At 39.7% G+C, this 26,503-nt stretch overlaps 1 protein-coding gene and 1 long non-coding RNA gene across 8 annotated transcripts in view; one reads left to right on the top strand and one right to left on the bottom strand.

Moving 5' to 3' along the window:
• PTPRM (protein tyrosine phosphatase receptor type M) overlaps positions 1 to 26,503 on the bottom strand; it is a 786,460-nt gene that overhangs the window by 224,903 nt on the left and 535,054 nt on the right. For all 7 annotated transcript variants that reach the window (XM_025429496.3, XM_025429497.3, XM_035718728.2 and 4 more), the window contains one exon: positions 14,006 to 14,138. In XM_025429496.3, the coding sequence (XP_025285281.1) occupies positions 14,006 to 14,138 (133 nt within the window). The remainder of the gene's footprint in view (positions 1 to 14,005; positions 14,139 to 26,503) is intronic.
• On the top strand, positions 14,046 to 16,750 carry LOC125755482 (uncharacterized). The gene is made up of 2 exons (XR_007412170.1): positions 14,046 to 14,171; positions 16,456 to 16,750. It is a non-coding gene; the product is annotated as an uncharacterized LOC125755482 (long non-coding RNA).

Here is a 26,503-nt window from a genome sequence, read left to right as displayed (position 1 = left end):
CTGGACACATTCTGTTTGTAGGTGATCTCTGCCATAGCACCATGACTAGTAAAGAAAATAAAACAATTGACAGTCATGTAAGCCACTGGCCTGGCACTACCCGTATTTCACTCTATGGCGTCTAAAGATAATGCAAGGGAATATTGTTTTCTTCACTCACAAGAGAAATACCCAGTGCAGCACAGTGATCTGGGGCCATGTGCCCTGGGTGGTTCCAGGTCGATGGCCATCCTTCCTTGAGTCAGGGGTATTCCGGCAACAGTTAAAGGAACCATTTTTCCAAGGCATGGCATGGTTTTTTCACGGTCACCACTGTAAGTAAAAATGCTGGGATACTTCAGGCTGCACACTTCAAATGTGGCTTGATGTATTTCTGTGGCCCCTGAGCGTCAGGTAGACATGCACCAATGGAATGGTATCAGTGTTCTCTAGCTATGAGCTGCACTGAGGAACCACCCTCCAGCCCGCAAGGCTGACACTCCATTATGAGCCACATCTGCAATGCTGTAGGGTGGGCTAGTGCTCTGAGGCTGAGCACTGATTAGAATGGTGAGGGTGGTGCTGAGTTCAAGACCTGCCTACCCATCATTCTCTCCACCAATAGTCAAACACTGTTAATTGCGATTGAACATACATAACACAACATTTTCTAACTTTACTATTTTAAAGTGTCAGTGGCATTAAGTGTACTCATACCATTGGGGAACCAGCAGCCCCACCCATCTCCAGAACTTTTTCATCTTCCCAAACTGAAACTTTGCACCCATCAAACAATGCCTCCTTATTCTTCCTCCCCTCAGCCCCTGGCAACCACCATACTGTCTCTATGATCTGAATGTTCTAGATACCTCCTATTGGTGGGATTGTACAGTATTTGTCCTCCTTGACTGGCTTATTTCACTTAGCAAAAATGGCTTCAAGATTCATCTATGTTGTAGCCTGTGTCAGAATCTCCTTACTTTTTAAAGCTAAGTAAATCACATTGGATATATATATCACATTTTGTTTATCCATTTATCCATCGGTGGACATTTGTGCTGTTTCCACCTATTTGGTTATTGTGAATAAGGCTACTATGAATACAGGTATACAAATATCTGTTTGAGTTGCTTTCAGGGCTTTTGGGTATATACCGAGGAAGATGTTTTTATAAATAGAAACAGTAGGGCTGCATTTCTGGGTCCCAGTTAGTACATTTTCCATTTCATGTACACCTCCAAAAGGGACTGCATGTTGCTAGAGAAATAAGCTTAGCAGATTGTGCCTGCCAAATCACAAAATTAACTCAGGAAGAGACTTCTTCCAGTGGGCTCAAGTCATCATAATACACAACATGTTAGAATCCAAAAATCTAGTTTGTATTTCTCTATTCAACTTAGTTTCTCTCTTTATTTATGGGTCTTTGTTACGGCTATTTCATTTACCTTAGCTTAACTTGATTTGTTACTTGCTCAGAACTCCAGTTTGATTGTAGTTCTTCACATATTATCACTACAATTAGTGTAACTTCTGAATGAGAAATGATTGCCAAGTGCCCTCGATTTAAACTAAAAATGATAAAGCTAATGCTCTGGTCAGGATAGTAATTAAGAGATATTTTGAGAATTCAAAATTTTATAAGTCATAGAACACATGGTATTACAATAATTGTTGGTAACGTCCTTTAGCTCTCTGTGTTAGCAAAAGGACCTGAACATCAATAAAGAGTGTCACACTGCACATAATCAGATCTATAATTTTGACCTTTGAAACTGAACTTGTTAATGATGTTCATTAATCAACCACATTCTTCCTATAGTTGGCTTCTTCCTTCACATAGTGATTTATTATTTCTGTTAGCAACTTACAACTTCAGTTAGGTTTTGTCGTCTCTTGTTCTGTATATCAATGTCTATCAAAAAGGCAAAAAACCACACGGAATAACTACCATTTATTTCTGCTGTATGCTTTTGCTCAAACATTGTCAGGGCCTCTGTGCTCGGCAGGCTTCCCTCGGGAGTGATCACTAACAACCTGGTATCAGCTGCGGGCAGCTGAGGGACACTTGAAGCTGACTGTGGAGTAACAGAGCTTGAACCTCACCACTGAGATCCTGATAGGTATGTCCGTACTTAAGGGGACACTCAATAAGCTAGACTTGCTGAAGTTCCAAGTTAAAAAAAAAAAAAATCAGTCTTAGACTATAGGGAGAAATTTAGGGACAAGAGTTAGAAGTTATCTGGAGATCCAAGTGGATGGGTCATTTAAGCCCAGGCACCAGCAGAGCAATTAGGACATAGAAAATTAAATTGTTCTTGAAGTGAAGTCAGTGGAGCTCAGGCACCTAAGCAATTTCCTGCCAAGGAGTGAAAGTAGGTTGGCCCGGCCCTTGGGAGCAAGCTGTGGCATGGCTGTGATGTGGCACATAGGCTTCTGTGGGCTCCTCAGAAGGTGCTAGGTGCAGGCCGAGGAGGGGGTGGCAAGGCTGTGGGGCAGGCCTGCTAGATGTGCCACGGGGGCTCTGGTATTCACTGCAGACAAAAGCGGCAGAATGTTTTCATAACTATAGCCTGATGTTGAAACCAAGTGGGGTCACCATGCAGTGGACTGGATGTGGGGGTGCCTCAAAAGCTACAAGGCATCAGAAATTGTTTAAATTTGGATTCTCTTTCTTAAATACAGGTTATAAAGGTGTGTGTGTGTGTGTGTGTGTGTGTGTCCTGGGGCAGCGAGCAATGATATATAGGGGACATCTACTATCTCCTTATTCTCAGATTATAGCACACTGGTTAAGTATTACTCCTCAAACTCAGCATAAGGGAATCAATAGCGATACTGTCATGGAGCCACAGAGCCTGTTCACATGATATCCATGTTTCCTGGCTTTGTTACCTGGGCTGGACTAAGCAGCAGGAGAACCCAAGCACTCAGGGCACATTCCATCAGGAAGTCACTCTAGGAAGGAAGGCCTTGCTCATGTGGGCCGGCTTCCTTCCCAAGAACCCACTGCAGGGGGTAGTCTTGTACTCTTTCTTACACTGGGCGAATGATTTTAAAAGAGCAGAAAGATGATGAATGTGCAATCTTTTCGTGAAAACACTCTAAAAGATGTGACTACCTGCAGCTCATCTAGAGTCCAAAGATCTCAAACCTGGATGAGATAGAGAGAGAGAGAAAGGGAGAGAGAGAGAGAGAGCTCAAGCGAGTGAGCTGGAGTCAACAGTATTCTAAGTGCAGAAAGCAGGAACAGGTTCTAGTTATAAACTGGGGGCATACTGAATGCACACCACCCGGCAACCTCACCAACAAGCCCAGGGAAGCTTAAGTTATTGTGTGTTTCCAAGTAGGAACTACCTACTCACAAAATCCTTTGCAGGCCAATTTCACCATCTGAGGGCATCACAGGTACTAATGAGAACGTGGGCAGAGAAAAGGGTGGGCAAGGAGTCTGTTGTCCTTTTCCGATGTAAAACAATATCTATAGCCAGAAACAGGTGATAAAGAATTTTAAAATGTGGTCCTTAAATGTCTTTTGCTTGGTTTATCTTACCATCAGGAGTCATAAATTGGTGACCGGGTACCCATTTTATTTAGCCAAAGTTTAAAAATTGATTAGTTGCTAATAATTAAAAAAATGAGAAGATTTAATAAAAGAAATGAAGATTTCTTGCTTCCCTGTGGGTTGGAAAGAGCAGAAAGATGTGTGTCGCTGCAATATCCCTGACCGAACCTGGAAGGCAGGTGCTTTCTTGAAACACACTCTTCACCAAGGGCCTCACCTTCACTCACCGGGGTCATCTTTACAGGCCCCACAGGCAGTGCCCATTGTGACTCTTAAACTATACCTACTGTGATCTTTAAGACCAGAACTCTGAGTCAACCCTAGCTTGACAAATAAACGGAAAAACCTCAAGTACTGTATCTACAAAACTATACAAATCAACAGATGCAATTTCATTGAAGCCATTCTCAGCAAAGACACTCTCATGAATTTCCAAGTGTCCCCTGAGGGGGCAATACTACGCCCAGATGACAGCCACTGAATTAAGAATTTCAGTTAATGCTATGTCAGCATTTCATTTTCAAAATCTTAATATATTTCTGATATTTCCCTCCCATCCCTTTTAGTAAAGGTTAAGGCCATCCCTGAGAATTAGGCACTGATACCTGACCTATTCTCTTTAAGGAGTGGCCAGTTCTTATAGGACAGGATGCTGATGCCAAATCTATCACCCAGGCTTTTAGGCAAATTAGGAAAAAAATAAAGGCCATTCTGAGAGTTCCCAGTAACTATATGCTTACACTAAGCTGTTCAGTAAATGGCTTTTTCCTGATTTTGTTTCTGTTAATGTTTTCTTTCTGATATAAAGAGAGTAAACCAATGTTTATTATACACACATTCCTATCAAACACACACTCCTTGGCGACACACAATTCCATACAAGGAGGCCGTAGGAGACCTATTAGGAGCCCAAGGGCTGCAAATGAGAAAACCCGAATGAATGCCCTGGCTTAGCTACAAAAGATAGGAGCCTGAACATTTTCATTGTAAACCTACTGAACAAAAGACCTAACAAATCAGTGTATTTTAATTTACTTAGGACATGCCCATAGTATAAAAGAAAATCATCCTGAAGCTGTTTATTCATTTTTTGAATATGATCATTTTTATCTATATTGATGTTGATTGTGAAAACTAAAGGAGTACATGCTTTATAAAGAATGTTTCAGAGGTGGTTTAAAAACAAATAATAATTTAAGCTAATGATAGTTATGGATCCATCTTTGCTTTAATTAAGCTGTATCTGAATTTAAATATGTCCCTGATCCATTTAAATTATTTTAATATATCAAATCAACAATGTAAATAATTGTTATTCAAACTACTCAAAATAGGGAATCTGGCCAACAGATTGCCTACATAGCAAACTTAAAAAATATCTTATGCTATCATAAAACTTATATCTCCTCCAATAAATAAGAAACCAAAGCAATTCAAAGTCCAGTGAATTGGATTCACTGCAAAGGCCTTGCATTAAATAGGAGTTTTTGTTTTTAATTGCTAAATATACTACACACCCAACATCACAAAGCATCTTGCAGGGCATGAGAGCAAGGTGTCAGAGATGGAAAAAAAAAAACAACAACATATCACAGCCCTAAATATGTTATAATCTAATAGAAAAGACAGATGGGACCCAGGTAACTCAAGAGCCTGCATGCAAGCAGAGTGTACGTGAGTGCTGTAATGAGGGGGTGAGTAGGGAAGCACCAAGCCCCAGGTTCCAAACTGGAATTCTGACTTTCAGGCAGGTGTTGCTTCAAGCCACCTGGGGACTATGATTTTAACCTTTGGAAGTTGCGTTAACGTCTGCGTGAGCGTCTGAGCGATAAAATGGGCCATTCTTAGATACGACAACCAGGGATACATTTTTTTTTTTTTTTTGCCAATTTTCTGTTTGTGTTGTTTTCACAAATAAATAGAAGTATGCTGAATTTAATAAGGAAGGCAGGTTTTGCTTGTTTCAATAAAACCCATTCACTTCAGTTCTACCACAGCAGGTGCCGACAGGGAAACAGCATATATGAGAATAACAGCAACAAAAACTATTTCCAGTGGGTCTGGGGAAGTCCTGGGTGCTTTAAAAGGCACATTCTGTGGGGGCCCTGGGCAAAACCACCCCTTTCCTATTCACCTTGATACACTCTTTCATGCAGTGTTGCATCTGTAATGCTGAGGTCTGCCCAAAATAAAGAGAGAGAGAAAGAGAGAGAGAGAGAGAGTGGGAGAGAGAGAGTTATTCTTTCTTTTCCTCATTAAAAGGAAGGAAGGAGAGTCGTCCCTCTCTATCCTCTTTAAAATTTAACTTTATGTAGTTTTCTACAAGTGAACCTAAGTCCAAGACACCTTTCCGTGTTAAAAATAAATTTAGATTTATGTTAGAACAAGGGTCAGGCATCTTGACTAAAGAAGTCAGGTTAGACAATGGCATACTTGAAAAAATATATATATGTTTGTCTATTTCTCCTATGCTCTAGGTATTTTTCTTTATTGTCTCACTCATCGATACAAAACAAAACCAGAAAGAATTGAAGAAGAGATCCTACACTAAGTTTGAATTCCTAACCAAGGTGACAGGTTTAAAGTTATCCTGAGCTTTCATGCCCTTAGTATTTCCCACTCTACAAACCAGAAAGTGAAGGCATGTCAACATAACTGGAGATATACACCATCTACAGAACACGGAGAGCTGGGGTGGGACTCAATGGGGACAATCCATGTGAACCACTGGGGACACCAGAACAGTCCATTTTAGTAGTAAATATGCAACCCCTTCTTAACACCCTTCTAGGTTCTGTGAGACTTGAGTTTCAGAGGCAAGAAAGCCCGAAAGAACAAGTTTTAAGAAGCTATGCTAATGAGCATAGGACAAAAATGTGCTATGTGAGAAAGTCATGGCCATCAAAAATAGAAATCAGCAGGACAACTGTCCCCTGAGAGATCTGTGAAACACCCTGTTCACTGTGTGCAGGTTTGGAGCTGGTGCTGGTAACAAGGCAAGAGGGTCCACACTCCATATGGCTCCAGAAGCTGACCCTAACCTGTGGGAATTGAGGTAGTTGGCTGAGCAGGATCTAAGGCAGGTGCAGGGAGTCCACACAGATGTACAGTACTATTCAGACACTGAAGAGAGTAATGCTAGCCTTTTGTTCTGACCCCAGAGGCAGACCACTGGGTCCCTCCCTGAATCTGGGTCTCGGAGGTCTGGGTCCACAAAGTATCTGTGTTAAATGCCATGACCACTCAGAAGAATTTGGGGCTCAGGGATAAATCTCCAAGAGCGGTAGTATTGATGTCTCGAGACTTTGGCTTCCTTCTGTGTAAGCCGTATGCCAGCCCTCCTTTCCACTGAGCAGGGGCCTGAGCAGAAAATACACCCAGCCTAGCCCAAGAGCGGTTTTCCTTTGTGTCATCCTGCACGAAGGCCCAGCTTCTGACAATAGGACACTGAGCTGCCTTACTCCTGGTAGCTGTGTTCCCTTGCTACCCTCATGATTCAAGATCCATGTTCTCCATGGGCAAAGGAGAGGTGGACTCCCTCTAAAGGAGAAACAGCCCCTTGTCCTGGCCTGTCTTTCGTGTATGGAAACAAGAACTCTGAAACATGTATGGATGGTCAGCTAGAGCTCATATACAAAAGTAGCAGATCATGTATATTATTAATATAGTTAATATTTATCAGGGCTAGTCCTTTGTTGGTAAGAACTCGTTTTCTTCTAACATTCTTCCAAAGTAAGCACTATTGTTATGCCCTCAGTATCCTGGGAAGACTGAGGGACACAAAGCCATGCAGTGTGCCCGTGGTCACATGGCTTGGAAGCCATAGAGCCCAGGCCTGCATGCATGCAGGTGAACTAGGGACTGCTGGTTCCTGCACTTGGCTCCCAGACTCCAAAGTTTGTCTCTGAGGAGGAAGGGCAGGAGTAAACACCCCCTTGCTTCATGACTTGCTGTCAAACTTAACAAAGTTCTCTTGGTCACTAAACCAGACAAGGACAGAACACCCTTGCTATTGTGAGTTATCCGAGCTCCACGTAACAGCTGAGAAAATGACATGAAATACACGTACTTGAAAGGATTTACAGAAACCATCTGTGAAGGAGGAAGTGGAAAAGGTTTTATTTAGCTATTTTCCCATGATGGCTCAAAAAGAACACTAAAACATGATGGAAGAGTTTCAAGTATTTGCACACTTACAGCAATGGTAAACTGCAGCAAACTACAGTTTCCAACTAATGGATCTGGACACTACCTGAGTTTTAACAGAGCAAGAGGCACCTCCGAGTTGAGTGCTGTGGCTGTAAGCTGTGGAGCAGAGTGGTGAACAATCAGACAAGCTTGAGTTATGCTAGGTTCTTCCTGTACTTGGACACCACCTTGAACAACTTTTCAAACTTCTGGGCTCCTATGCTATTATTTATCATGCACCAGCCATGTATACGAGTTATCTTACTCAACCTTTGTGTTCCCCTATGAAGGACCAAGTAGCATCGTCACATTTCCCATTGCAAACTGAGTTTAGACAGGATAAGTGACTCATCCATGTTTACTCTGCTAAAGTAGGAGCTTGGCATTCCAACCAGGTCTGTAAGATTCTAAAGCCCAAGTGGCCACCCCTTACCACTCTCTGACACTTTCCTCCTCTAAAATAAAAACAAAACAAAAACTTGGGTGTTCTTATTCTCCACCATTCTGTTTAAATAAAATCTTCCTTATAAACAGCTCCCAAAGAACCCTTATAGAACATAATAGAACATAATCAAACCTTAGGTTGAATCCAGAAATTGTGGCTAACATAGGAGCTATTAGGATAATCACATAAAGTCTGGGTTAGAGGAGGCCTCAGTTTGTTTAACTTAGCCTCTGTCCCACAAGCCCATCCAGTTATCATCTAGAAAACTGAAGAACATTAGCTGATTGATAGATTAGGATGACATATCCATACTTATTTGCGTATACCCAGATATCCACTTTCATGCATGCCGAAGGATGTGCTGGAGTAGAAAAGTCTCAGAATTCGGTTATTTATATGGCAGCATATCAAGCACATGTATTTTACATGATAATCACAAAGAAATGTCTACATATGACTTTCTTGATGTGGTTTCAGAAAATGTGATTTTGAAACAAGACTTTGAATAGAGCACCCAGACTTAGGACATTTTCTGCATAAAACTCACACTGAGCTATAGTGGAAAAAAATTATCCCAAATGTAAACAGCAAAAGCAAAAGAACTATAGATAATGTCAACTTGCCTCCAGCTACATGCTGCAGGCATCTCTTTGAAAAGTGGGCTTTCATCAAATTTTCTCTTTTTTGTTTCGTGATGTCTTCAGAAATACTTCCTATTTTTATTAAGATTTTTCCCCTCAGTATCAGTATTGTTTAAATATAAGAGAATAGGTTTTAAATATTTAATAATATGTGCTGCATTTGCAAAATGCACAGTTGTTAAAATGTGTTCTGGAAAGGAGGTAGAGAGGTATAGGGCTTCAGGATTAAAATAGTCACATTTACCTGTAACAGGTGTTCATGAGTTGAAAAGCTAACATTTGCTATTTTGACCAAGAATGCATATCTCTTTAATTATTTTCATATGGACACAACTTCTGTATTTTCTATTTACCATAATAGCTGAGACAGGAATGTACTATAATTAATACAAATGTCCTTAAATTTCTAAAAGATCTATAGCAATTTTAGAAACAATAGTAAATATAATTAATCAGGGTAAAATTGATGGTGCTTGTATGCTAAAGTCTGTCAAACATGTTATTGAGATAAATTATTCCCTATGAAAAATGTTGAAAATGCAGGTATTCTCATTTACACAAATATATTTAATTATACATGGATGAAAAATGATAAATACTAAGTATCTCCTGCTCAACTTATTTTATATTAATTTTGAGAATACAACTGACCCTTGAACAGCACTGAATTGGGTAGGTCCACTTCTACACTTTTTTTTTTCAATACAGGATGGTAGCATAAATGTATTTTCTCTTCCTTATGATTTTCTTAATAACATTCTTTTCTCTAGCTTACTTAATTGTAAGAATACAGTATATAAAACATACAACAATAATACATACAAAGTATGTGTTAGTTGACTATGTTGTCAATTGACAGTAGGCTCTCAATAGTTAAGTATTGGGGGAGCCCTTATACTTGGAATTTTGACCACATAGGGGGTCAGTGCCCCTCACCTCCACGTTGTTCAAGAGTCAACTGTATGTTGTCATATGACTCTATATGAAACTTTAATTTCATATCCATCTTAGACCTTTCTTAACATTTGTTGCAACAAAACACTGCACGCTCAAAAGAATACATATTTTGGGGAAAAAATAATAAGTTGCTTTGCTTATCAGATAAAAATAAAAATAAATGTAAAGATTTTGCAAAAATTTTTAAGGAAAAGTTGGTTTCATATATTAATCAAGCATGGCTCAAATTGTAAACAAATTAACAACATTCATTTGTGATAGGTTTATAAGACAGAATAGCCAACTAAAACTGATGATTCTCTTAGTTTTTAGTCATTATTGTCTATATGTAAAAGAATTTCATGAGTTAGCATGAGTTGAACAGATTTTATGTGTTCTACTGGAGGTCTACCTTCAGCAACTACTTTTTGTAGATGGCCAGTCCTTCAGAAAGCAATACGGTCTTAGCTAATAATTGGCAATGCTTCCCAATTAAATATGCTGTCCCCTCTGACTCCAGGGAGCTCAGGCCCATCTGGCCTGGCATGTCATCAAACACAGATGGTAACCACTGACTTTTCCTCATCAGGACAGACTTCCAACCCTATTTCCAGAAATACTGATGAGTGTGTTCCACCACCCTTTCTCCTGGGCCCAGTCTGTCTTTATGACCAATGGCACATGTTGGTGTTGGCTGACGCAGAGCACTGTGGGCAGAAGCAATGTGGGCTAATATGCAGGAATGGAACTCAGAGTCCGATTAGCATCAGGCTTTAACCAGCAAAAATGACTCATGACATACAGAACCCCACACCTGGGGCAGTTCTTTTCCTTCCTTCTCTCTCTCTCTCTCTCTCTCTCTCTCTCTCTCTCTCTCTCTCCTTCCCTGTTTTCATTTTTCTTCCCACTCCCTTCTTTTAATTAAATGCCTCCAGTCTGATGGTGGGAAACGGTGCTAAAAAGATAAGTGTTCTCCAAGTCATACTTTTAGACTGGAGCTGACTGAACAAAGATAGCCTTTGGAAGAACTACAGGCTATGTTTAAATAATGAAATACAGCAATGAAGCCACCCACTGTACTTCTAGAATGACACACATACAGTGTCACCAGAGGCTGCTATTTAGAGAAAACCTGGTATTTTGGAAGTGGGAGGAACTTCAGAGGTCATCCAGTACAATTTTCTCAATATACAAATGAGAACACTAAGGCCCAGAGAACTATGTATATCACAAATGTAGTTAAAATACAGGTCTAGGAATTCCAAATCTGAAGTTGGTGTTCTCCTGGGGGTCTTGGGAGGTGCGCAAAGTGGGGGAGGGGATCAAAAGATGGTGAGAGGTGTAACTAAATTTATTGTGGTGATCAGTTCACAATATATACAAATATTGAATCATGATATTGTACACCTGAAACTAATGTAATGTTATATGGCAGTTAGGCCTCAATAAAAAATCAATTCAGTGTTCTTCTAACCAAACAATGTGGCTTATTACATATCAATGATACTCCTGCAATTTGTTCATGATTAATATCATGTCTTAATGATTTAAAAATACAGTTTTTAAAATTTAGACTAAAATTTTGGAGAAAAACCCCCAACATTTAGAATTTTTAAGAATTCCTACTGAATATGGAAGTTTGCACCACATGACTGTTCAGGTCTAAATTTTACAAGTTTTGTATTTATGGGCATGATATATTGGCAAATTTACCTTCCAGAAAACATATTCTGTATTTCAGAAAAAGCAAATACAAAAGCGGTACATGCTGTGAAAACAATCCTTTTAAGATTAGTACCTAGTAAATAATCATGTAAATTTGATAGGAGTTATTGGTATTTAGTCTAATAAATCAAGATCACATGTTAACGTAGGCAAGCTCTTCAAATGCATAATTTATAACATTACCTCCATGACTACCAGAGAGATCTAGGTGGAATAATGAATTAATCCAGCAGAAATAGACCCCTGGAGGATGAAATGACATTTAGCTAAGGTCACAGGGCAACTGGATTAGTAGTCTCAGGATATTCCTCATAGGGAGTTTGCCAGATGACACAAAAATCCAACATATTCCCTTAACTAAAAATAAATCTCTTCAAAGTGTTTAGTTTGAATATCCAGGCATAGAAAGGCCTGATGTTGCTTCAAATTTATATTGAGTAATATTAAAAAAAAAAAAAACAGGACCAACTACAAGTAGCAAAGATAAACTATCTGCATAAGCACTGAGTTAGGGTGCAATGTAGAGCATCCAGGAGAAAAATACTTAAGAGGTGATGGAGAAGTAAGAGTATAAGAAATTAAAAAAAAAGAGAAACATGGAGGAGGCAAGAACTAAAGAGATAAATAGCTAGAGAAGAAGAAAAAAGGATAAAGAAAAGAAAGTTACAGAGAAGTGAAATGAAAAGAAAAAAAAAGAATTAAAAATGAAAAGACTTCCATTATACAACTAATAGGTCATGGGATCTAATATACAGCATAGTGACCATAGTTAACAATACAGGGTTGCCTATTGAAAGTTGCTAAGAGAGTAGATCTTCAAAGCTCTCATCACAAGAAGAAAAAAAGGAAAGAAAAATAAGTAAAGAAATGAAATGATTGGTCAAAGAAGAAAGGAATCAAGGATGTAGAGCAAATGGGAAGGAATAACTCAAACGATGGGGGCCCATTAGTGCCACGTGCAGCTGGGACAGAGGGATGGTTTGTCTTGAGGCCTAGGTAGAGCAATAAACATCAGGTGAAGGAAAAAGCAAGAAAAGATGCATATGTATGCATCCATGTGGATATGAACTCACCCTTTAAATACTGTGCTACCCACGGTCTTCTCTTCATCCTTAACTTCCTTCTCACTCTACAGTGACTCTGAGCAGCCTCATCCAAACTTAGGGTTTCAGCTCGGCCAAGGCCAATGACTTGGACTATGGAAAATGTTGTTCCAAATCTTTACCAGGGCATCCAACTGCCCAGTGGGCATTTCCACTGAATCTCACAGGAAGAGTGAACTGAAAAAGTGCAACATCTACCTCTCCAATCTTCACTCTCCAAATATGTTCTACTTTGCCTATTCCGCATTTTCTGAATACTAATATCTCCACAAAGTTGTCTAAGTCAGTAACTAGGTTCTTTCTATGTTGTTTCTTCTCCCTGGGCTTTGCCTCCAAATGGCCTCTAAAATTTACCTCCTACTATTCCTAAAGCTGCCCCCTCTTCATCCAATTGCTCCTCCTGACTTGAGTTCTTTTCCCTCTTCATGGTGCTCAATCCTAACATCAGAGTGATCTTTCTAAGATTAGAATGACATCACATTACTACCTACTTGAAGGCCATCATTGGGTCTTAGTACCAAGTCCAGCCTCCTCAGATGACAGACAAGACCCTCATGACCTCGGTTTGCTGACTTCTCCATCCTCACCTCCTACCATCCATGCCCTTACTCCCACTCTGTAATTGTTTTGAAAACTACAGAGAAAAGGATTAAGATCTGAGTATTATTTCTGTTTGGGAAAATTTAAGCTATCACTTACTATCTATATTTTTATGTTGATAATTATATAAATTGAACACTGTACCACTAAGTAAGTTTTTCCTCATTTCCACAACACAAAGGACACTGTATATTTTTCAAGTGTGGGAGGCAAGGATTGCTTATTACAGCCATATTAGACTTTCTCCTCCCGCAAACCACCCCTTGGCTAGACAGAGCAATCCGACAACACCCAATGTGCTTTAGTTCTTGTCTTTAGTCATACCACGGCCTGTGCTCCTGTAAGGCTGTTTGTTGAGAGTCTCTTTCTCATGGGGTGTTGTAAATTCCTAGCATGGTGCCTAAACACAACATGGGCTCAGTAAATTTTATCATCACCATTATCTTCATTATAATGAGCAGGAAAATTCTTCTTTCTCATGTCTTTGAGAGCATCAAATGTGTTAGTACATCAGTAATCAGCACTAAAAACTTTCTGATTAGTAAATGTCTAAAGATTTTGCAAAGCTTTATGTACCATTGTGTGGGAAGACACATAGTCTTACATTAAACTTGGCATGGTATGCTTGGCATAGCCATACAACACCACAGCTATTACTCTAAATTTTGTCTGAAAACCTTGAATGCTGTATGAGGAAAAACACTGATAATCAGAGTCACAGGTGGGTCTTGAAAGCCAACCCAATAATTGAATATTTTCACACACATGAAGCAACCTGGCAAACAATGGGACAGAATCACATCCCTGGCAACAGCTAGGAGCTCACCTTTTCTTCATTACCAACACAACTCCAAGGAATATGATAACGAACAGCAAGATGCCAGCAATGACTCCAGCAATTTTGACTGTATGGTCTGTTTCCTTCTCAGGTTCTGGGACTGGCTTTGGGGTGGCAGCTCCTGAAGATGGAAAGAAATGAAAAAGGACAGACGGTGGGTAAGAGAATAAAGATGTTACATTTTAAAAAATTTTGCTGCATTTAGCAGAGTAAGAAGACTTATCAGAACCAGCAGACAGACAAGCTTTTGATTTTTTTTCAACAGCTTTCATATGCACTGAAAGGAGGGTAATTGCTCACATTGTTCTTCAATATTTTACGAAACCATAACAAAAGTTGGATAGTACACCCACGCCTGACCCTTTTATAAGAGACTCTTCTCAAACAGTTTTTTATATTTTATTATCTCTATTGGCTCCCTGCTCTTTCTGCCATTTAAAAACTTGCTAACAACACAATAGCTATCCTAAGCCTTTATCCAAATTTGATTTGCTGGAACATTTTCCTCAATTATTTTTCATAAGTGAAGCAGTAATTCCATAACATATTAGCCCAAACACCTGGAAAAGTGAGATAAGCTCATTTACCATGCATTTTACCAGCAATTGTTTTTTAACACAATAGAGATTTTTCCCCTGCCTTTGGAAATCTAAATCTAGGTCACATCTGGTAGGCAAAAGACTCCTTCTAAGCAATTTATTCACAAAGTGGGAAGCAGCTGATGATCACACTACTGGCACCCACATTTAATATCTGTTTAAATGAGATAACCAGAGCCTTACAGTGGCTACTGTCTTAGCCCGCCTGCCTTCCCATTTCCAAAACATCATTTGTCCTGTTTACGGTATAATGTGATGGAATGTCAAATCCATGTCTGATGAAATATCCATTTCCTCTGCTAAATGAGCTAAGGATGAAAAAAAAATATTAGGAATGTAATGTTCAATTCACTAAGCAGAATCCATTTTTTTAAAGGGTTTCTACCCCTTTAATCAGAACGTGACAAGTGCTGAGTGTCTGAGCCATCATGCCACCACCTTCGCTAGGGGGTCAGGACAGACCATTCTGAAAGTAGGGATTTTCTGTTGAAATTTCTCACCTTGGGATTTTTTCATTTTTGTTGGTAAAAAAATATAATTAAAATTGAATATTGATACCAGCCCTTACTCCCTTTCATTGGGTTTTCCATTCATGGTTCACCTGATTTCTTAAAAAACTTAGCTATCCTTGTGTCTGGTGCATTTCAGACTGGGCTAATTCTAAGATGAGTCATCTCAGGGAACAGGGAGTGTCAAGCTCTAACTTTCCATCTGTTCCCATTGGAAACATATAAACTACATTTCTTTCAAAAGTTATTCATGTCAAGATTTTATATGAGATGCTGCATTTTGAACCCAGCTATGGCCACCAAACTGATGAAGCTGGTTTAGACTGGGAAGAAACACAAGGCAGAGATGAGTTTCCATCTACATGTGCATTCCAAAGTGACAATACCAATGAGAGCAGTTATGATGTAAAAAAAAAAGTCACTCCTTATTAAATATAAACCCTTCTGCATAACCTATTTTAGGCCATTTTAATTTCTGATAACTTCAGGAGGATATCCTGTTATTTTGTTTGAATGAATATCCCTCACACTAGTTATCCAGATAAACCTTGAAACTATTCATGTTTACTATTTTTTAATGTAATTACATCTTAAGTATATCACTCCACTATGCTACTGGAACATACTACCAAGTGGTGGATTTGCAGGATATTGATACATTAAATAAACTGCTAAGAAAGATTTAAAGATAAAATGTGTGTTATAAAAAAATAAAAAAATAGTATAAAAATAAACATTTAAAATTCAAAAAAGTGAAAAAGGGGGCAGTGTTTTTCAACTTTGATTTCCTCTGTTCAATTAGAAAAAGTTAACTTGAAAAAAACAAAATGAAATTGGTTTTATTCTTCCAAATGTTGGCATATTGGGAGCCATTCCATTAATCTCACTAGTTAATAGATTTCAAGTGCTCCAAATATATTTTCTAAATAACTGATTCACTGAGTTTCTCTGTAACTAAATTATGCCAGTAAATACAACACCTGGGAAAGAAATACAAAAAACTTTAGTTGGCCTAAAATACTGAAATGTGAAAAACAACATGGACACAACCCATACATCATAAACACTCAGTAAGGAACAAGTCTATCGTGTTAATGGTCACATTCGCTTCTGTTAACTAAACAACTGGTTATGTTTTACTTTAGCTAAAATTTTGTCTGAGCTCCATGAGATTGGTGAATACTCTACACATCTTTGAGTTAGGAACAGAGACCCCCCTGGAAGCCTTTCATTCCCCTTGGGAAGCAGACAAGCACCATTGTTATGCAGCCAGCTTAAGCTCGGTATTATTATTCTTTAGCACTTACTTTTAACTCATTTCACATTGCAGGTCAAGAAAATGAAATGTTCTATCTCTGCAGGACACAGTTGCAATGTGATTATGGTGGCAATCATGCAGAATGGGAGAGCAACTCAGAAAAGAGAGGAGGGTGGCCCTGAGCTGTCTGCGAGTGACCCTCTCTTCCCTCCCTTTGCCTGCAGCAGGACACAGCCACCAACCAGATCGCTGTGACAGAGCCAGAATGAAGGGATTGATTGGAATGTCCGGGTTTAGGACTAATCCAGGAAGCATCAATGTAAACACACATCGGGATGAAATAAATCATCACGCTGAGATAATCTCACAGGAGGTGTGTGTCATTAATTCCAGTTTCACTCTGGGTACCCAACCCGCCATTCCCGCCTTTGTCTGCCTGCCCTGCCTCTCCAGCCTTTCCTGAAATGGGTATCTTTATGGATTCCCTTCCACAGGATGCTCTTTTCTTCACTTTTGTTTTTTTGGAAACATGTGGTTGTGAGCTGTCAGTCTGCCTGGGACAGAGGATAATTTGTGACAGAACGTGGTTGCAAATGATAGCTTGTTTCCCCCCACACACACCCCAATCTATGAATTTAACAGTATAATTTACAAACTGCTTGGCAAAAGAGTTGTTTTCATAATATTTTCCCCTCTGTCTTGTTATTTTCTTGCCAGGTTTCTAATGGTATGAACTTTTATTCTTTTTTTTTTTTTGTATAAATTCTAATTCTTTGTGGAAAGGCAGTTTTTTCTTCTTCTACTGTGCATTCTGTTTAGAGTTTACTGCACATTTAGATCCTTTTAAAGGGAATAAATTCAAATATATGCATTTAATGGAGGCATTATCTAGGCTTGAACATATTCGTTAAAATGATGAATAAGCTAAATATTTCATAGATTGGGGGTGACAGGCTGCTAAAACTGTAGAGCATAATCTTCACAGATGCCCTCTCTGCTGACTCCTAGTGATAGCTTTGGGTGTTTTGTTTTGCTTTGTTTAACGACCAAGAAAATTAAAAAGGGATGGTATTTTTTTTTTTAAGATTAATGTATTTATTTATTCATGAGAGACACAGACTGAGAGAGAGGCAGAGACATAGGCAGAGAGGAGCAGGCTCCTCACAGGGAGCCCAATGCGGGACTCGATCCCAGATCCTGGGATCATGACCTGAGCTGAAGGCAGGCACCCAACCGCTGAGCCACCCAGGTGTCCCAAAAAAGGATGGTATTTCAGTGAACTTGCACTATGTAAGGTTACGGATATAACATTCTAATGTGAAAAATCTCAAAAGAAATGGAATCCAATACAATATTTGGTTGGTTTTCAACTTAGTAGAAAACAGTGACTCTTGGCCCAGTGTCCCATGTTAAATTAAATAACAGCAGCAGACCAGGCTGAGAACATGGTGTACTCAGCCACTGGTTTGAGGTTTGGGCCCAATTTTTGACTACTGAACTGGCTACAGAAATTTTTCCAGAAGACCCAAGAATGCAAGCCCTGAAGGCCAGGAAAGCCATCATTGCTGCCTGGAGCTACTAACCATAGTGGCCACGGTAGCAGGACTGCCTAACCTTGAGAAAACAGGAAGCTTTCCTAACAGGAATAGTGAAGATTAGGAATAACCCAGGGAATAACCCAGGGGCAGCTTGGCTGCCCAGAATGTCTGTGCAGTGGAGACTAGAGCTAGGCTGTCCTTGAATGTGGGAGAAAGTCAGCAATCGTCTTCATTTATTCAACAAGAATTTATTGAGTACCCCAACTGTGCCATGGACTATTGTAGGAATACAACAGTAAACAAAAGGATCAAATAAAAACCTCTGTCCTCATGAAGTTCTAGTCTTGTGGGGAAGGTTAGACCCAGATGGAAACAAATATTGTCAGCAGGATGTTAATTAGTGCTGGTCTGCAGAGAAACCTGCACCTCAGGGTGGGGACTGCGAGGGTGAGGCAGGTGCTACTCAGCTCTGAGACAGGGAAAAAGGGGATCAGAAAAGGAACTGCTGAGAAAACAATATTTGAGCAGAGACCTGAAAAAGAGAAGGGAGGGAGCCCTACAGACACCCAGAGGGGGGTGTTCTAGGCAATGGGAAGAAAAAGTTAAAAGATACAAGATGAAATCGTGGAATATGGAGGTGAGTCTGCAGTGGACTGAGCCGGGGAGATGGTGGGACACATTGTCAGAATTGGGGGCACCTTCCTAGTTCACCGGGAGGACTTGGCCTTTTCTCCACATGAGAGAGCTATGGGAGGATTCTGAGTGTTGGAGTGACATGATCTGGCTTGTGTTTTTAGGCCACGTGTCAATGTGGACGAGCCAGAGAAGAAGTAGGGATCAAGGGAAGTTTGTTTGTTTGCTTTGAAGATGGGGGAATGCACACCATTTCTGAATGCTAATGCTTCTGATCCAACAGAGAAATTTTGATGTGAAAGAAGACTGCTGGAGCAGTGTCCTTTCTTGGAGGGGAAGGAGAAGATGGTCTCCAGTGCTCCAGGGAGGGGCTGGCTTCAGCCACAGGACAGACTTCACCCAGAGAAACAGGAGAGATAACCAAGCACAGGCCCAGAGGCCTGAGGGTGAGCAGATGTGGGGGTCCCGTGGTGGAACATTTGACTGTGCTCTTCTGACTGCTTCATTTTCCCAGTGACGGAGGAAGCAAGATGGTAAGGTGTGACTGTGCATGAGGAAGGAAGTGTGGGTAATTTGGGGAAAGGAGAAGTTTTGAAATAGTTTCCAGTAACAGTGGGAAGGAGACGGGTGAAGGATGGAGTAGTGACTAACCCGGAGTCCCAGAGGACACAGGAGGGTTCCAAGCAGCAGAGAGAGTAACGAGATGGGGATATGCTAAGTGGTACAGGAGTGAAGTCCAGGGGAAGAAGGGAGAGCTAGATACCTGAGCTTGCTGAGAAAGGCATAAGGCAATGAATCCTCATGGTTTCCAGGCAGAATGTGATGGTGAGATGGGAGGGTTGGGGGAGGGCTGAGCATTGATCCAGGAACACAGAGCTCACTCCTTATAACTAGGATGAAGAAGAGGAAGAGGAAGAGAAAGAGGCAGAGGATGTCACTACTCAGTTATATCCCAAAGGTGGGGAGAGATGTAAAAGTGGTCAGGAATTAATGGTGGAAGCATTTCTGGAATGTACACTTGCTTGAGTATGTCAGAGTGAATCTTGGTTTTCATAAACTTCAAAGTCACAACTTTTCTTTTTTAGGATTTTAATTATTTATTCATGAGAGACACAGAGAGAGAAGCAGAGACACAGGCAGAGGGAGAAGCGGGCTCTATGCAGGGAGCCTGACATGGGACTCAATCCCAGAACTTCGGGATTGTGACCTGAGCCAAAGGCAGATGCTCAACCACCGAGCTACCCAGGTGCCCCAAAAGTCACAACTTCTTACTGAGTACCTCTTATGCTCAAAGTGCTGTAACTTGCATCTGCAGGGGATTCGAGATGAGTAAGAAGACCAACATCTCATCTTCAGTGCACAATACCTGAAGGCACGTGAAGTGCCATGGGGGAGCTACAGAACCCAATGTTGGGACAGTGGACAGGAAGGCTTGGGAAGGCTCCTTGCCAGAGCTTGTAGCATGAATGGGCATGAAGGACGGGGAGGAATCCAATAGAAAGATTCTTCATAAGCCAAGACAGAGAGGTAGAGAGCACAAAGACGTCTCTGTGATCAGATACTCCTTTAGCTGGGCTGAAGCCCAGGTGCAGGTCAGGGAGTAGTGGAGGAGAGGCATGGGAAACTGAGGCTTTATGGTTTCCTTACTGGCTTTGCTTACTGGCTAGAACAGCTTATACCAAATATAAGAAACGAGGAGCTACAGAAGACAATGGAGCTGTGCCTTGAGAGGAGTAAGTGGGCGACACTACACAGGCTCATGGGGGAAAGGACAGGCCAGGCATCTGGGGACCATCAGGAAGGCTCCTGCCTCACCTGGGCCTGGAGCCTCAAAGTCTGATCTAAAGTGGGGAGTGGACCTGAAAGGTGAGGACGAGGGAATCACAAAAGGCACGCCGCCAGCTGCACATGGGTGCGCACAGGTCTCAGATGCCCAGTGCTGGGTGGCTGCTGGGGCCATTCATGCAAGTACGTGGTTGGTTTCCTGCCAGGGAAAACATGTGTCTGGGTTCAATATTTGAACTGAATCTAAGCAACAAAATGCTTCATTCCTACCACACACAAACGGTTTCAGTGGCAAACCGAACACTGAAATATTACTCTTGGTACTTGGAGGCAAAGAAGAGAAAAAAAGTTGGAGACAGCAACCATGGGAACCATTAACAAGAGAAACTGTTATGCTATATGTTGGCAAATTGAACTCCAATAAAAAAAAATAAACCTCTCCAACATTTGGTGTTGTCAAAAAACAAAACAAAACAAAACAAAACAAAACAAAACAAAACAAAAAACAAGAGAAACTGAGGAGGCTAAGACACCTTAAAAGATGAGGTCATGAGGAAAAATAAAAACGAAAAATAAAATGGTAGGTGTGGACATTTGTAAGAGGACAGTCTCCCCAAGTATGCTTCCTGCACTCGGGTCCCAAAAGATGTTCTGAAGCATCAACTGAGGAAGCCTCGGCCACTTTATGCTAGCATTTTTATGACTTTATGGACTACAGAAGCTATTTTAATTAATTTTTATAGGTTTTGTTTTTGTTTTTGTTTGTTTGTTTTTACCATTCGCAGATAGATTTCTTTTCTTTTTCTTAAAAATAGCAATGCCCTGGTTTTAAGCATGACTGTGAGACAGTTCATTCATGTCTTGTTGCTCAGAGAATTAGAATTCCTTGCAGTCTGTTTTTAGTTTTTTCAGCTGTACCTTAATGTTACACATAATCGAGAAACATCTCCAAGATTTTTCATTTAAATTACATATCATTGTTATTCTTTCCGGGAAATGCAAAGTCAATCACTACTCTGGAATAATCTACATTCACATTTTATGTATTATTTGTAACCTGATTATGCTTTTGAATTTATAACTCTTCCTTTGTCCCTAATTTCCACTGTAGGGCATGCAGAGTGTGTACGGCTTACAAGTAATAATCAGAAATATAATTTCTCATATAAAACTGAGATACTGGATTGTTTGATATATACGGTCTCTAAAAAATTAATCTACTTTTTTATTTTTGTTCTAATTTCATGACAGTTACTGCTTTCATTTATTGATGTGGCCAACACCCTGTGGGTAAGATGATCTATCAAAGCCTTACCACTTACTATCTGGGCACTAAAACTTTCAAGAGAATTATTAGTGCTGTTACTATTCTGATGAAATAGCTTTATTTTTTCCATTTGCATTTCTCAAATCATAGTCAAGTAATAAAGTGAGGAAACAAATTGTCAATAATAAGTTATCAGCTGTGCTCACTTTTCATACAAAGTGAATTATCCATAAAGGGAATGCGAGTGATGTTTTTGAGGATGTTTCTGTTAAGAGTGAGTTTTGCTTGAAACTAAACTTTAAAAGCATTAAAATAAAAATCTCCTGTCCCTCTAATTTTCTTCCAGACTTTGTGTCTTGGGTCATGATCTAGCTAGCTTATGTTTGGCTCTTAAAAATCATTCCTGTGGGAGAGAGAATTACTACGGCTTCCTGAACAAAGTAGTAGCTGTTTGCCAAAACCCCTTGTAGCTTTTGTTGCTGCTAAAATTGTTCATTCACTATTTTATCAAGAAGTAAGTGTACCTCATAAATTCTATATGGTTGCTAGAAGAATCAGTATTTCTGAGATTCAAAAAATGTACAGAGTCTAGCAAACTGAACACAGAAACATGGTATGTCTTTCACAGAGCCAAAAGGTAACCCTCAGAAATGTAATGAGGATTCCTGGGGTTTCAGGAGAGAGTGGGGTCATATAATTCCCTCTATACTCATTTAGTAAACATACAACTTTTCCTTAAACAATGAAGTTCTTTAATAAACAAGGCTTATATTAATTGTGTCATTTTGTTCAATATTTTCTAGAATAGTTTCTCCATTCATAGATAGCTTAAAAACATTTGGAGAGTTTTTCAAACATGATGATGACTAGATTTTCCAAGATTCAGGATCAAAGGTCTGTGGAAGGACCCAAGAACCTATATGTAACACCCTAGGTGATTCCCTGCACAACATAAGAAAAAAAATCCCACTTGAGAACCTCATTGGTCCTAAATTATCTGTGAGGAAGGTTTTCACAGACTATGGCAGCATGGGAAAAATATCTAATTGGTTTGTTATTTTTAAAACACCTCTGATATATTAATATTTTATCAAATAGCAAATTTATTTCAGTGTACTATTTTAAATGATCCTTTTACCCGATTAAGAGGCAAACCTCATAGAATCAAACTCTAGTTTTATGAGTTGCCACAATGGTAGAGATTCCTAATTGTAAAAGAATTTAAGGAATGCCAGGTGCTACTACAACATTCCATCGGAAGGAAGAAGGCTTACATTTTAGAAGTCCTACTTTATGTACCAGTTATCTTACCTAACTTTATTTAATATTACACCATGAGGTATAATCAGTACCATTTTACAAATGAAGAAACTAAGGCAGCAGAAGCAACCAGGGTAGGTAGCTTGTCCTCAGACAGTGAGAAGGAAGGTGAAGGAGTTACACGCTGAGTCCAGGGGTGTCTGTGAAGCCCACTCCTGCTTCACTGCATTGTAACTTTCCCTAATAACACAGCTGACACAGAGGACTATTGCTCACACTCTGAATGACAAGACTTGAGTTTAAAATCATCTTGATAAAGTGTAAAGACGAGAGCCTAAGAAAAGAATGAAAATTAACAAAGGAGAGGTGCAGAATAATGCAATAAGGAAAATTAAAATCCTCAAAGAAGAATAGGATAAATATACGAGGACATGTGACTTCCTGGGCCTAAGTGCAGAAAAGAAAGTCCTGGTAATACAAACCATGTGATTTTTTAAATGAATCAGAGGAATGACATGCACATAACCCTTCCAGGGCACAATACACTGGTCAAGGTAGAGACAATGGAAAGGAATCAAAGGGAAGAGACACAACCAATAGGGGAGGAAAGAAGGATGACACAAAAAGAGGCAAGGAATTTAGATCATTTATCTAACAGAGGAGACCAGTAGGTGCCTGATACAGTCTTCCACTGGAGCTTTTCTTTTTTTTTTTTTTTTTTTTTAATTTATTTTTTTATTGGTGTTCAATTTACTAACATACAGAATAACACCCAGTGCCCGTCACCCATTCACTCCCACCCCCCGCCCTCCTCCCCTTCTACCACCCCTAGTTCGTTTCCCAGAGTTAGCAGTCTTTATGTTCTGTCTCCCTTTCTGATATTTCCCACACATTTCTTCTCCCTTCCCTTATTTTCCCTTTCACTATTATTTATATTCCCCAAATGAATGAGAACATATAATGTTTGTCCTTCTCTGACTGACTTACTTCACTCAGCATAATACCCTCCAGTTCCATCCACGTTGAAGCAAATGGTGGGTATTTGTCATTTCTAATAGCTGAGTCAAAAGTAAGGAATATTTCTTATCCACCTTTGACTTCTAGTGATTAACACAATGCTTTAGTAACACTTAGTAAGGCTTTACTGAATGGATGTCTTAAAACATATAGGAGGCATTTATAAAGAGAATCATGACCACGTGTGATCTGTGTCTGTACATGGAATCTTTTTGAATAAGAATAGTAGCTCAAGGTTTTACAGAGAAAAGCTGTATGTTTTCCTCTCTAGATGCCTAGAATGTAGCATGCACTCAACATTTGTCAGAGAACGTAAATGAGTTTGGATTGTATATAAAGGGTGTTTTAACCCTCAGCATATAAAAATGAAATATGTTACCAAGGAGGGTTATGCATTCTATCCTTGGGTTGAAGAATAGGTACCTGACATTTGACAGGTCAGTTCTTACCTCCTCACCTAATCTTTGAAAAGTTAAAAAAAAAAAAAAAAAGAAAGCTATATTTTCTTCATGTCTTCTCCACTCTCGTTGCCATGAACCTGGCTTATTTCCTTTCTGGACTTTTGTACATGACTCCTGGATAGACATTCCATCAGTTTCTTTTACACACTGTAGCCATACTGGTCTTCCCAAAGAACTGCTCTAATCAGGCCTCTCTTTCACTTAAAAACACAGCAAAAAACCCCAAGAGTTTCCTAATGTTTCTTTAAAAAGGTAATCAAGGCCTTCCATGAGCTAACTCCAACTCCTTTTCCTAACTATACGTTCTTTTTATACTTTCCTTCATCTACGTTCAAGCCCAATGGACATGTTCAGTTTTCCCCATACATCCAACATTTCCCCTTCTCAGGACTCCCTGGTCTTTCTCCATGGAAACATTCCCCTACTCACTTTTCATAGGTTCAAATTGTACCCATCTTTCAAAGACCACCTAGCCCAAGTGTTGCTCTTGATTCCTTTGTAGGAAGTATTTCCTGTCCCGCTGAACTGCTATAGAACCTTGCTTTACCCCTCTTGCACAGAACATACTTTCTACCTTCAGTTCAGTTATTTTGGTACATTCTTTACATTATATTCTAACATCAGTTCCTTGGGATAAAGCTGTTTTGACTTTTTGGTGCTTGTATGACCTGGCCTAGTATCTTAAAATGTACCCACAGTACCTGTGAGAACACCTTTGCTGCACTGAAGATCTCTCATGATTAATCTCATTCTGAATCACACTCTATTCATAACTTGCCTATTCTTTTCCCATTTATGTTGAAGTTCTCAGAGAGCACAATGGATATAAAAGGATAAAAACAAGAAAAAAGTGGAAGTGGAAGTAAGTAAAGACAACAACTTGCCCAGCGTTTTGGTCTTTCCTCCATGGGCCCCCAGGATGTAGTGAGGGGATTGCAAAGGAAAGAGGCATCTGCAGCTACTTTCAGATGACCTTCCATGGGCATCCAGACAATACCCCAAGAAAGAAGGAACACGTCTGAACACTGGTGCCACTGAGTATACTGAGAGACCATTAGCACACAGAAGAAGAGTATTTCTCAGTATGTTGATGACAGATAAAAGTCCTTACCTGTAAATTTACTGACCAAACTTTCACCAATGATAAAATGAGATTAATAGAAAGAAAGAGCATGGAAATAAATACTAGTGGCAAAATGTTATATTTTCAGCACCAAAGCAGTGAAATATATATCCATCAATGACGAGAAAGTTAACTGGGTACATATCAGAGAGACAGGAAATGAGTATCTGTCAAGAATAAAGTGTTATGAACTCAATACTTGTAATGATTAAGTAGCTATAGACTATTTTTCACCATCATATATGGAATTTGTTTTAGAAGTCTTTAAACTAGGCAAAATTTCTGCTGGAGAACAATGACAATGGTCTGGGGCTTTTTAGAAAGAAGAGAGAGAGAGAGAGAGAGAGAGAGAAACTTGCTAAGATAAGGCTAACATGATTCGAATAATGGAGAATCATTGGATTTAATAATTGGTTATATCATTCCTGTGATCCTGCTTTAGAAGTATTTTTTAACTTCCTTGTTGCTCATAGAAGAAACAAGAAAGAAATCTGAAAATTCTCTTTATTAAGCCTCTATTTTGGCTAAGAGACACATGTAACCCACTCTGATGAGGTCTTTAGATGTTTGTCTGTGCGAGCACATACGTACATAAATATACACCAGTATCTGAGGAAATTATTCAGACATACAAGGAGAACCCACCAAATTGGTAATATTTTTTAATAATAAATTTATTTTTTATTGGTGTTCAATTTGCCAACATACAGAACAACACCCAGTGCTCATCCCATCAAGTGCCCCCCTCAGTGCCCGTCACCCATTCACCCCCACCCCCTGCCCCTCTCCCCTTCCACCACCCCTAGTTCATTTCCCCGAGTTAGGAGTCTTCATGTTCTGTCTCCCTTTCTGACATTTCCCACCCATTTCTTCTCCCTTCCCTTCTATTCCCTTTCACTATTACCAAATTGGTAACGTTAAAGATAGTTTTGTTTCTTATCACATTTACTCTGAAGTCCTATATAATCTTGAGTAAATAAGTAAAATTAGACTATTGCAAAGACCAGCAAGATCCTAGGCAAAAGCTGATATGCTG

The sequence above is a fragment of the Canis lupus genome, chromosome 7, assembly GCF_003254725.2.
Source record: "Canis lupus dingo isolate Sandy chromosome 7, ASM325472v2, whole genome shotgun sequence".
Lineage (NCBI taxonomy): Eukaryota > Metazoa > Chordata > Mammalia > Carnivora > Canidae > Canis > Canis lupus.
The sequence above is the reverse complement of the archived record's forward strand: the minus strand, read 5'-3'. Positions and strand labels throughout refer to the sequence as shown.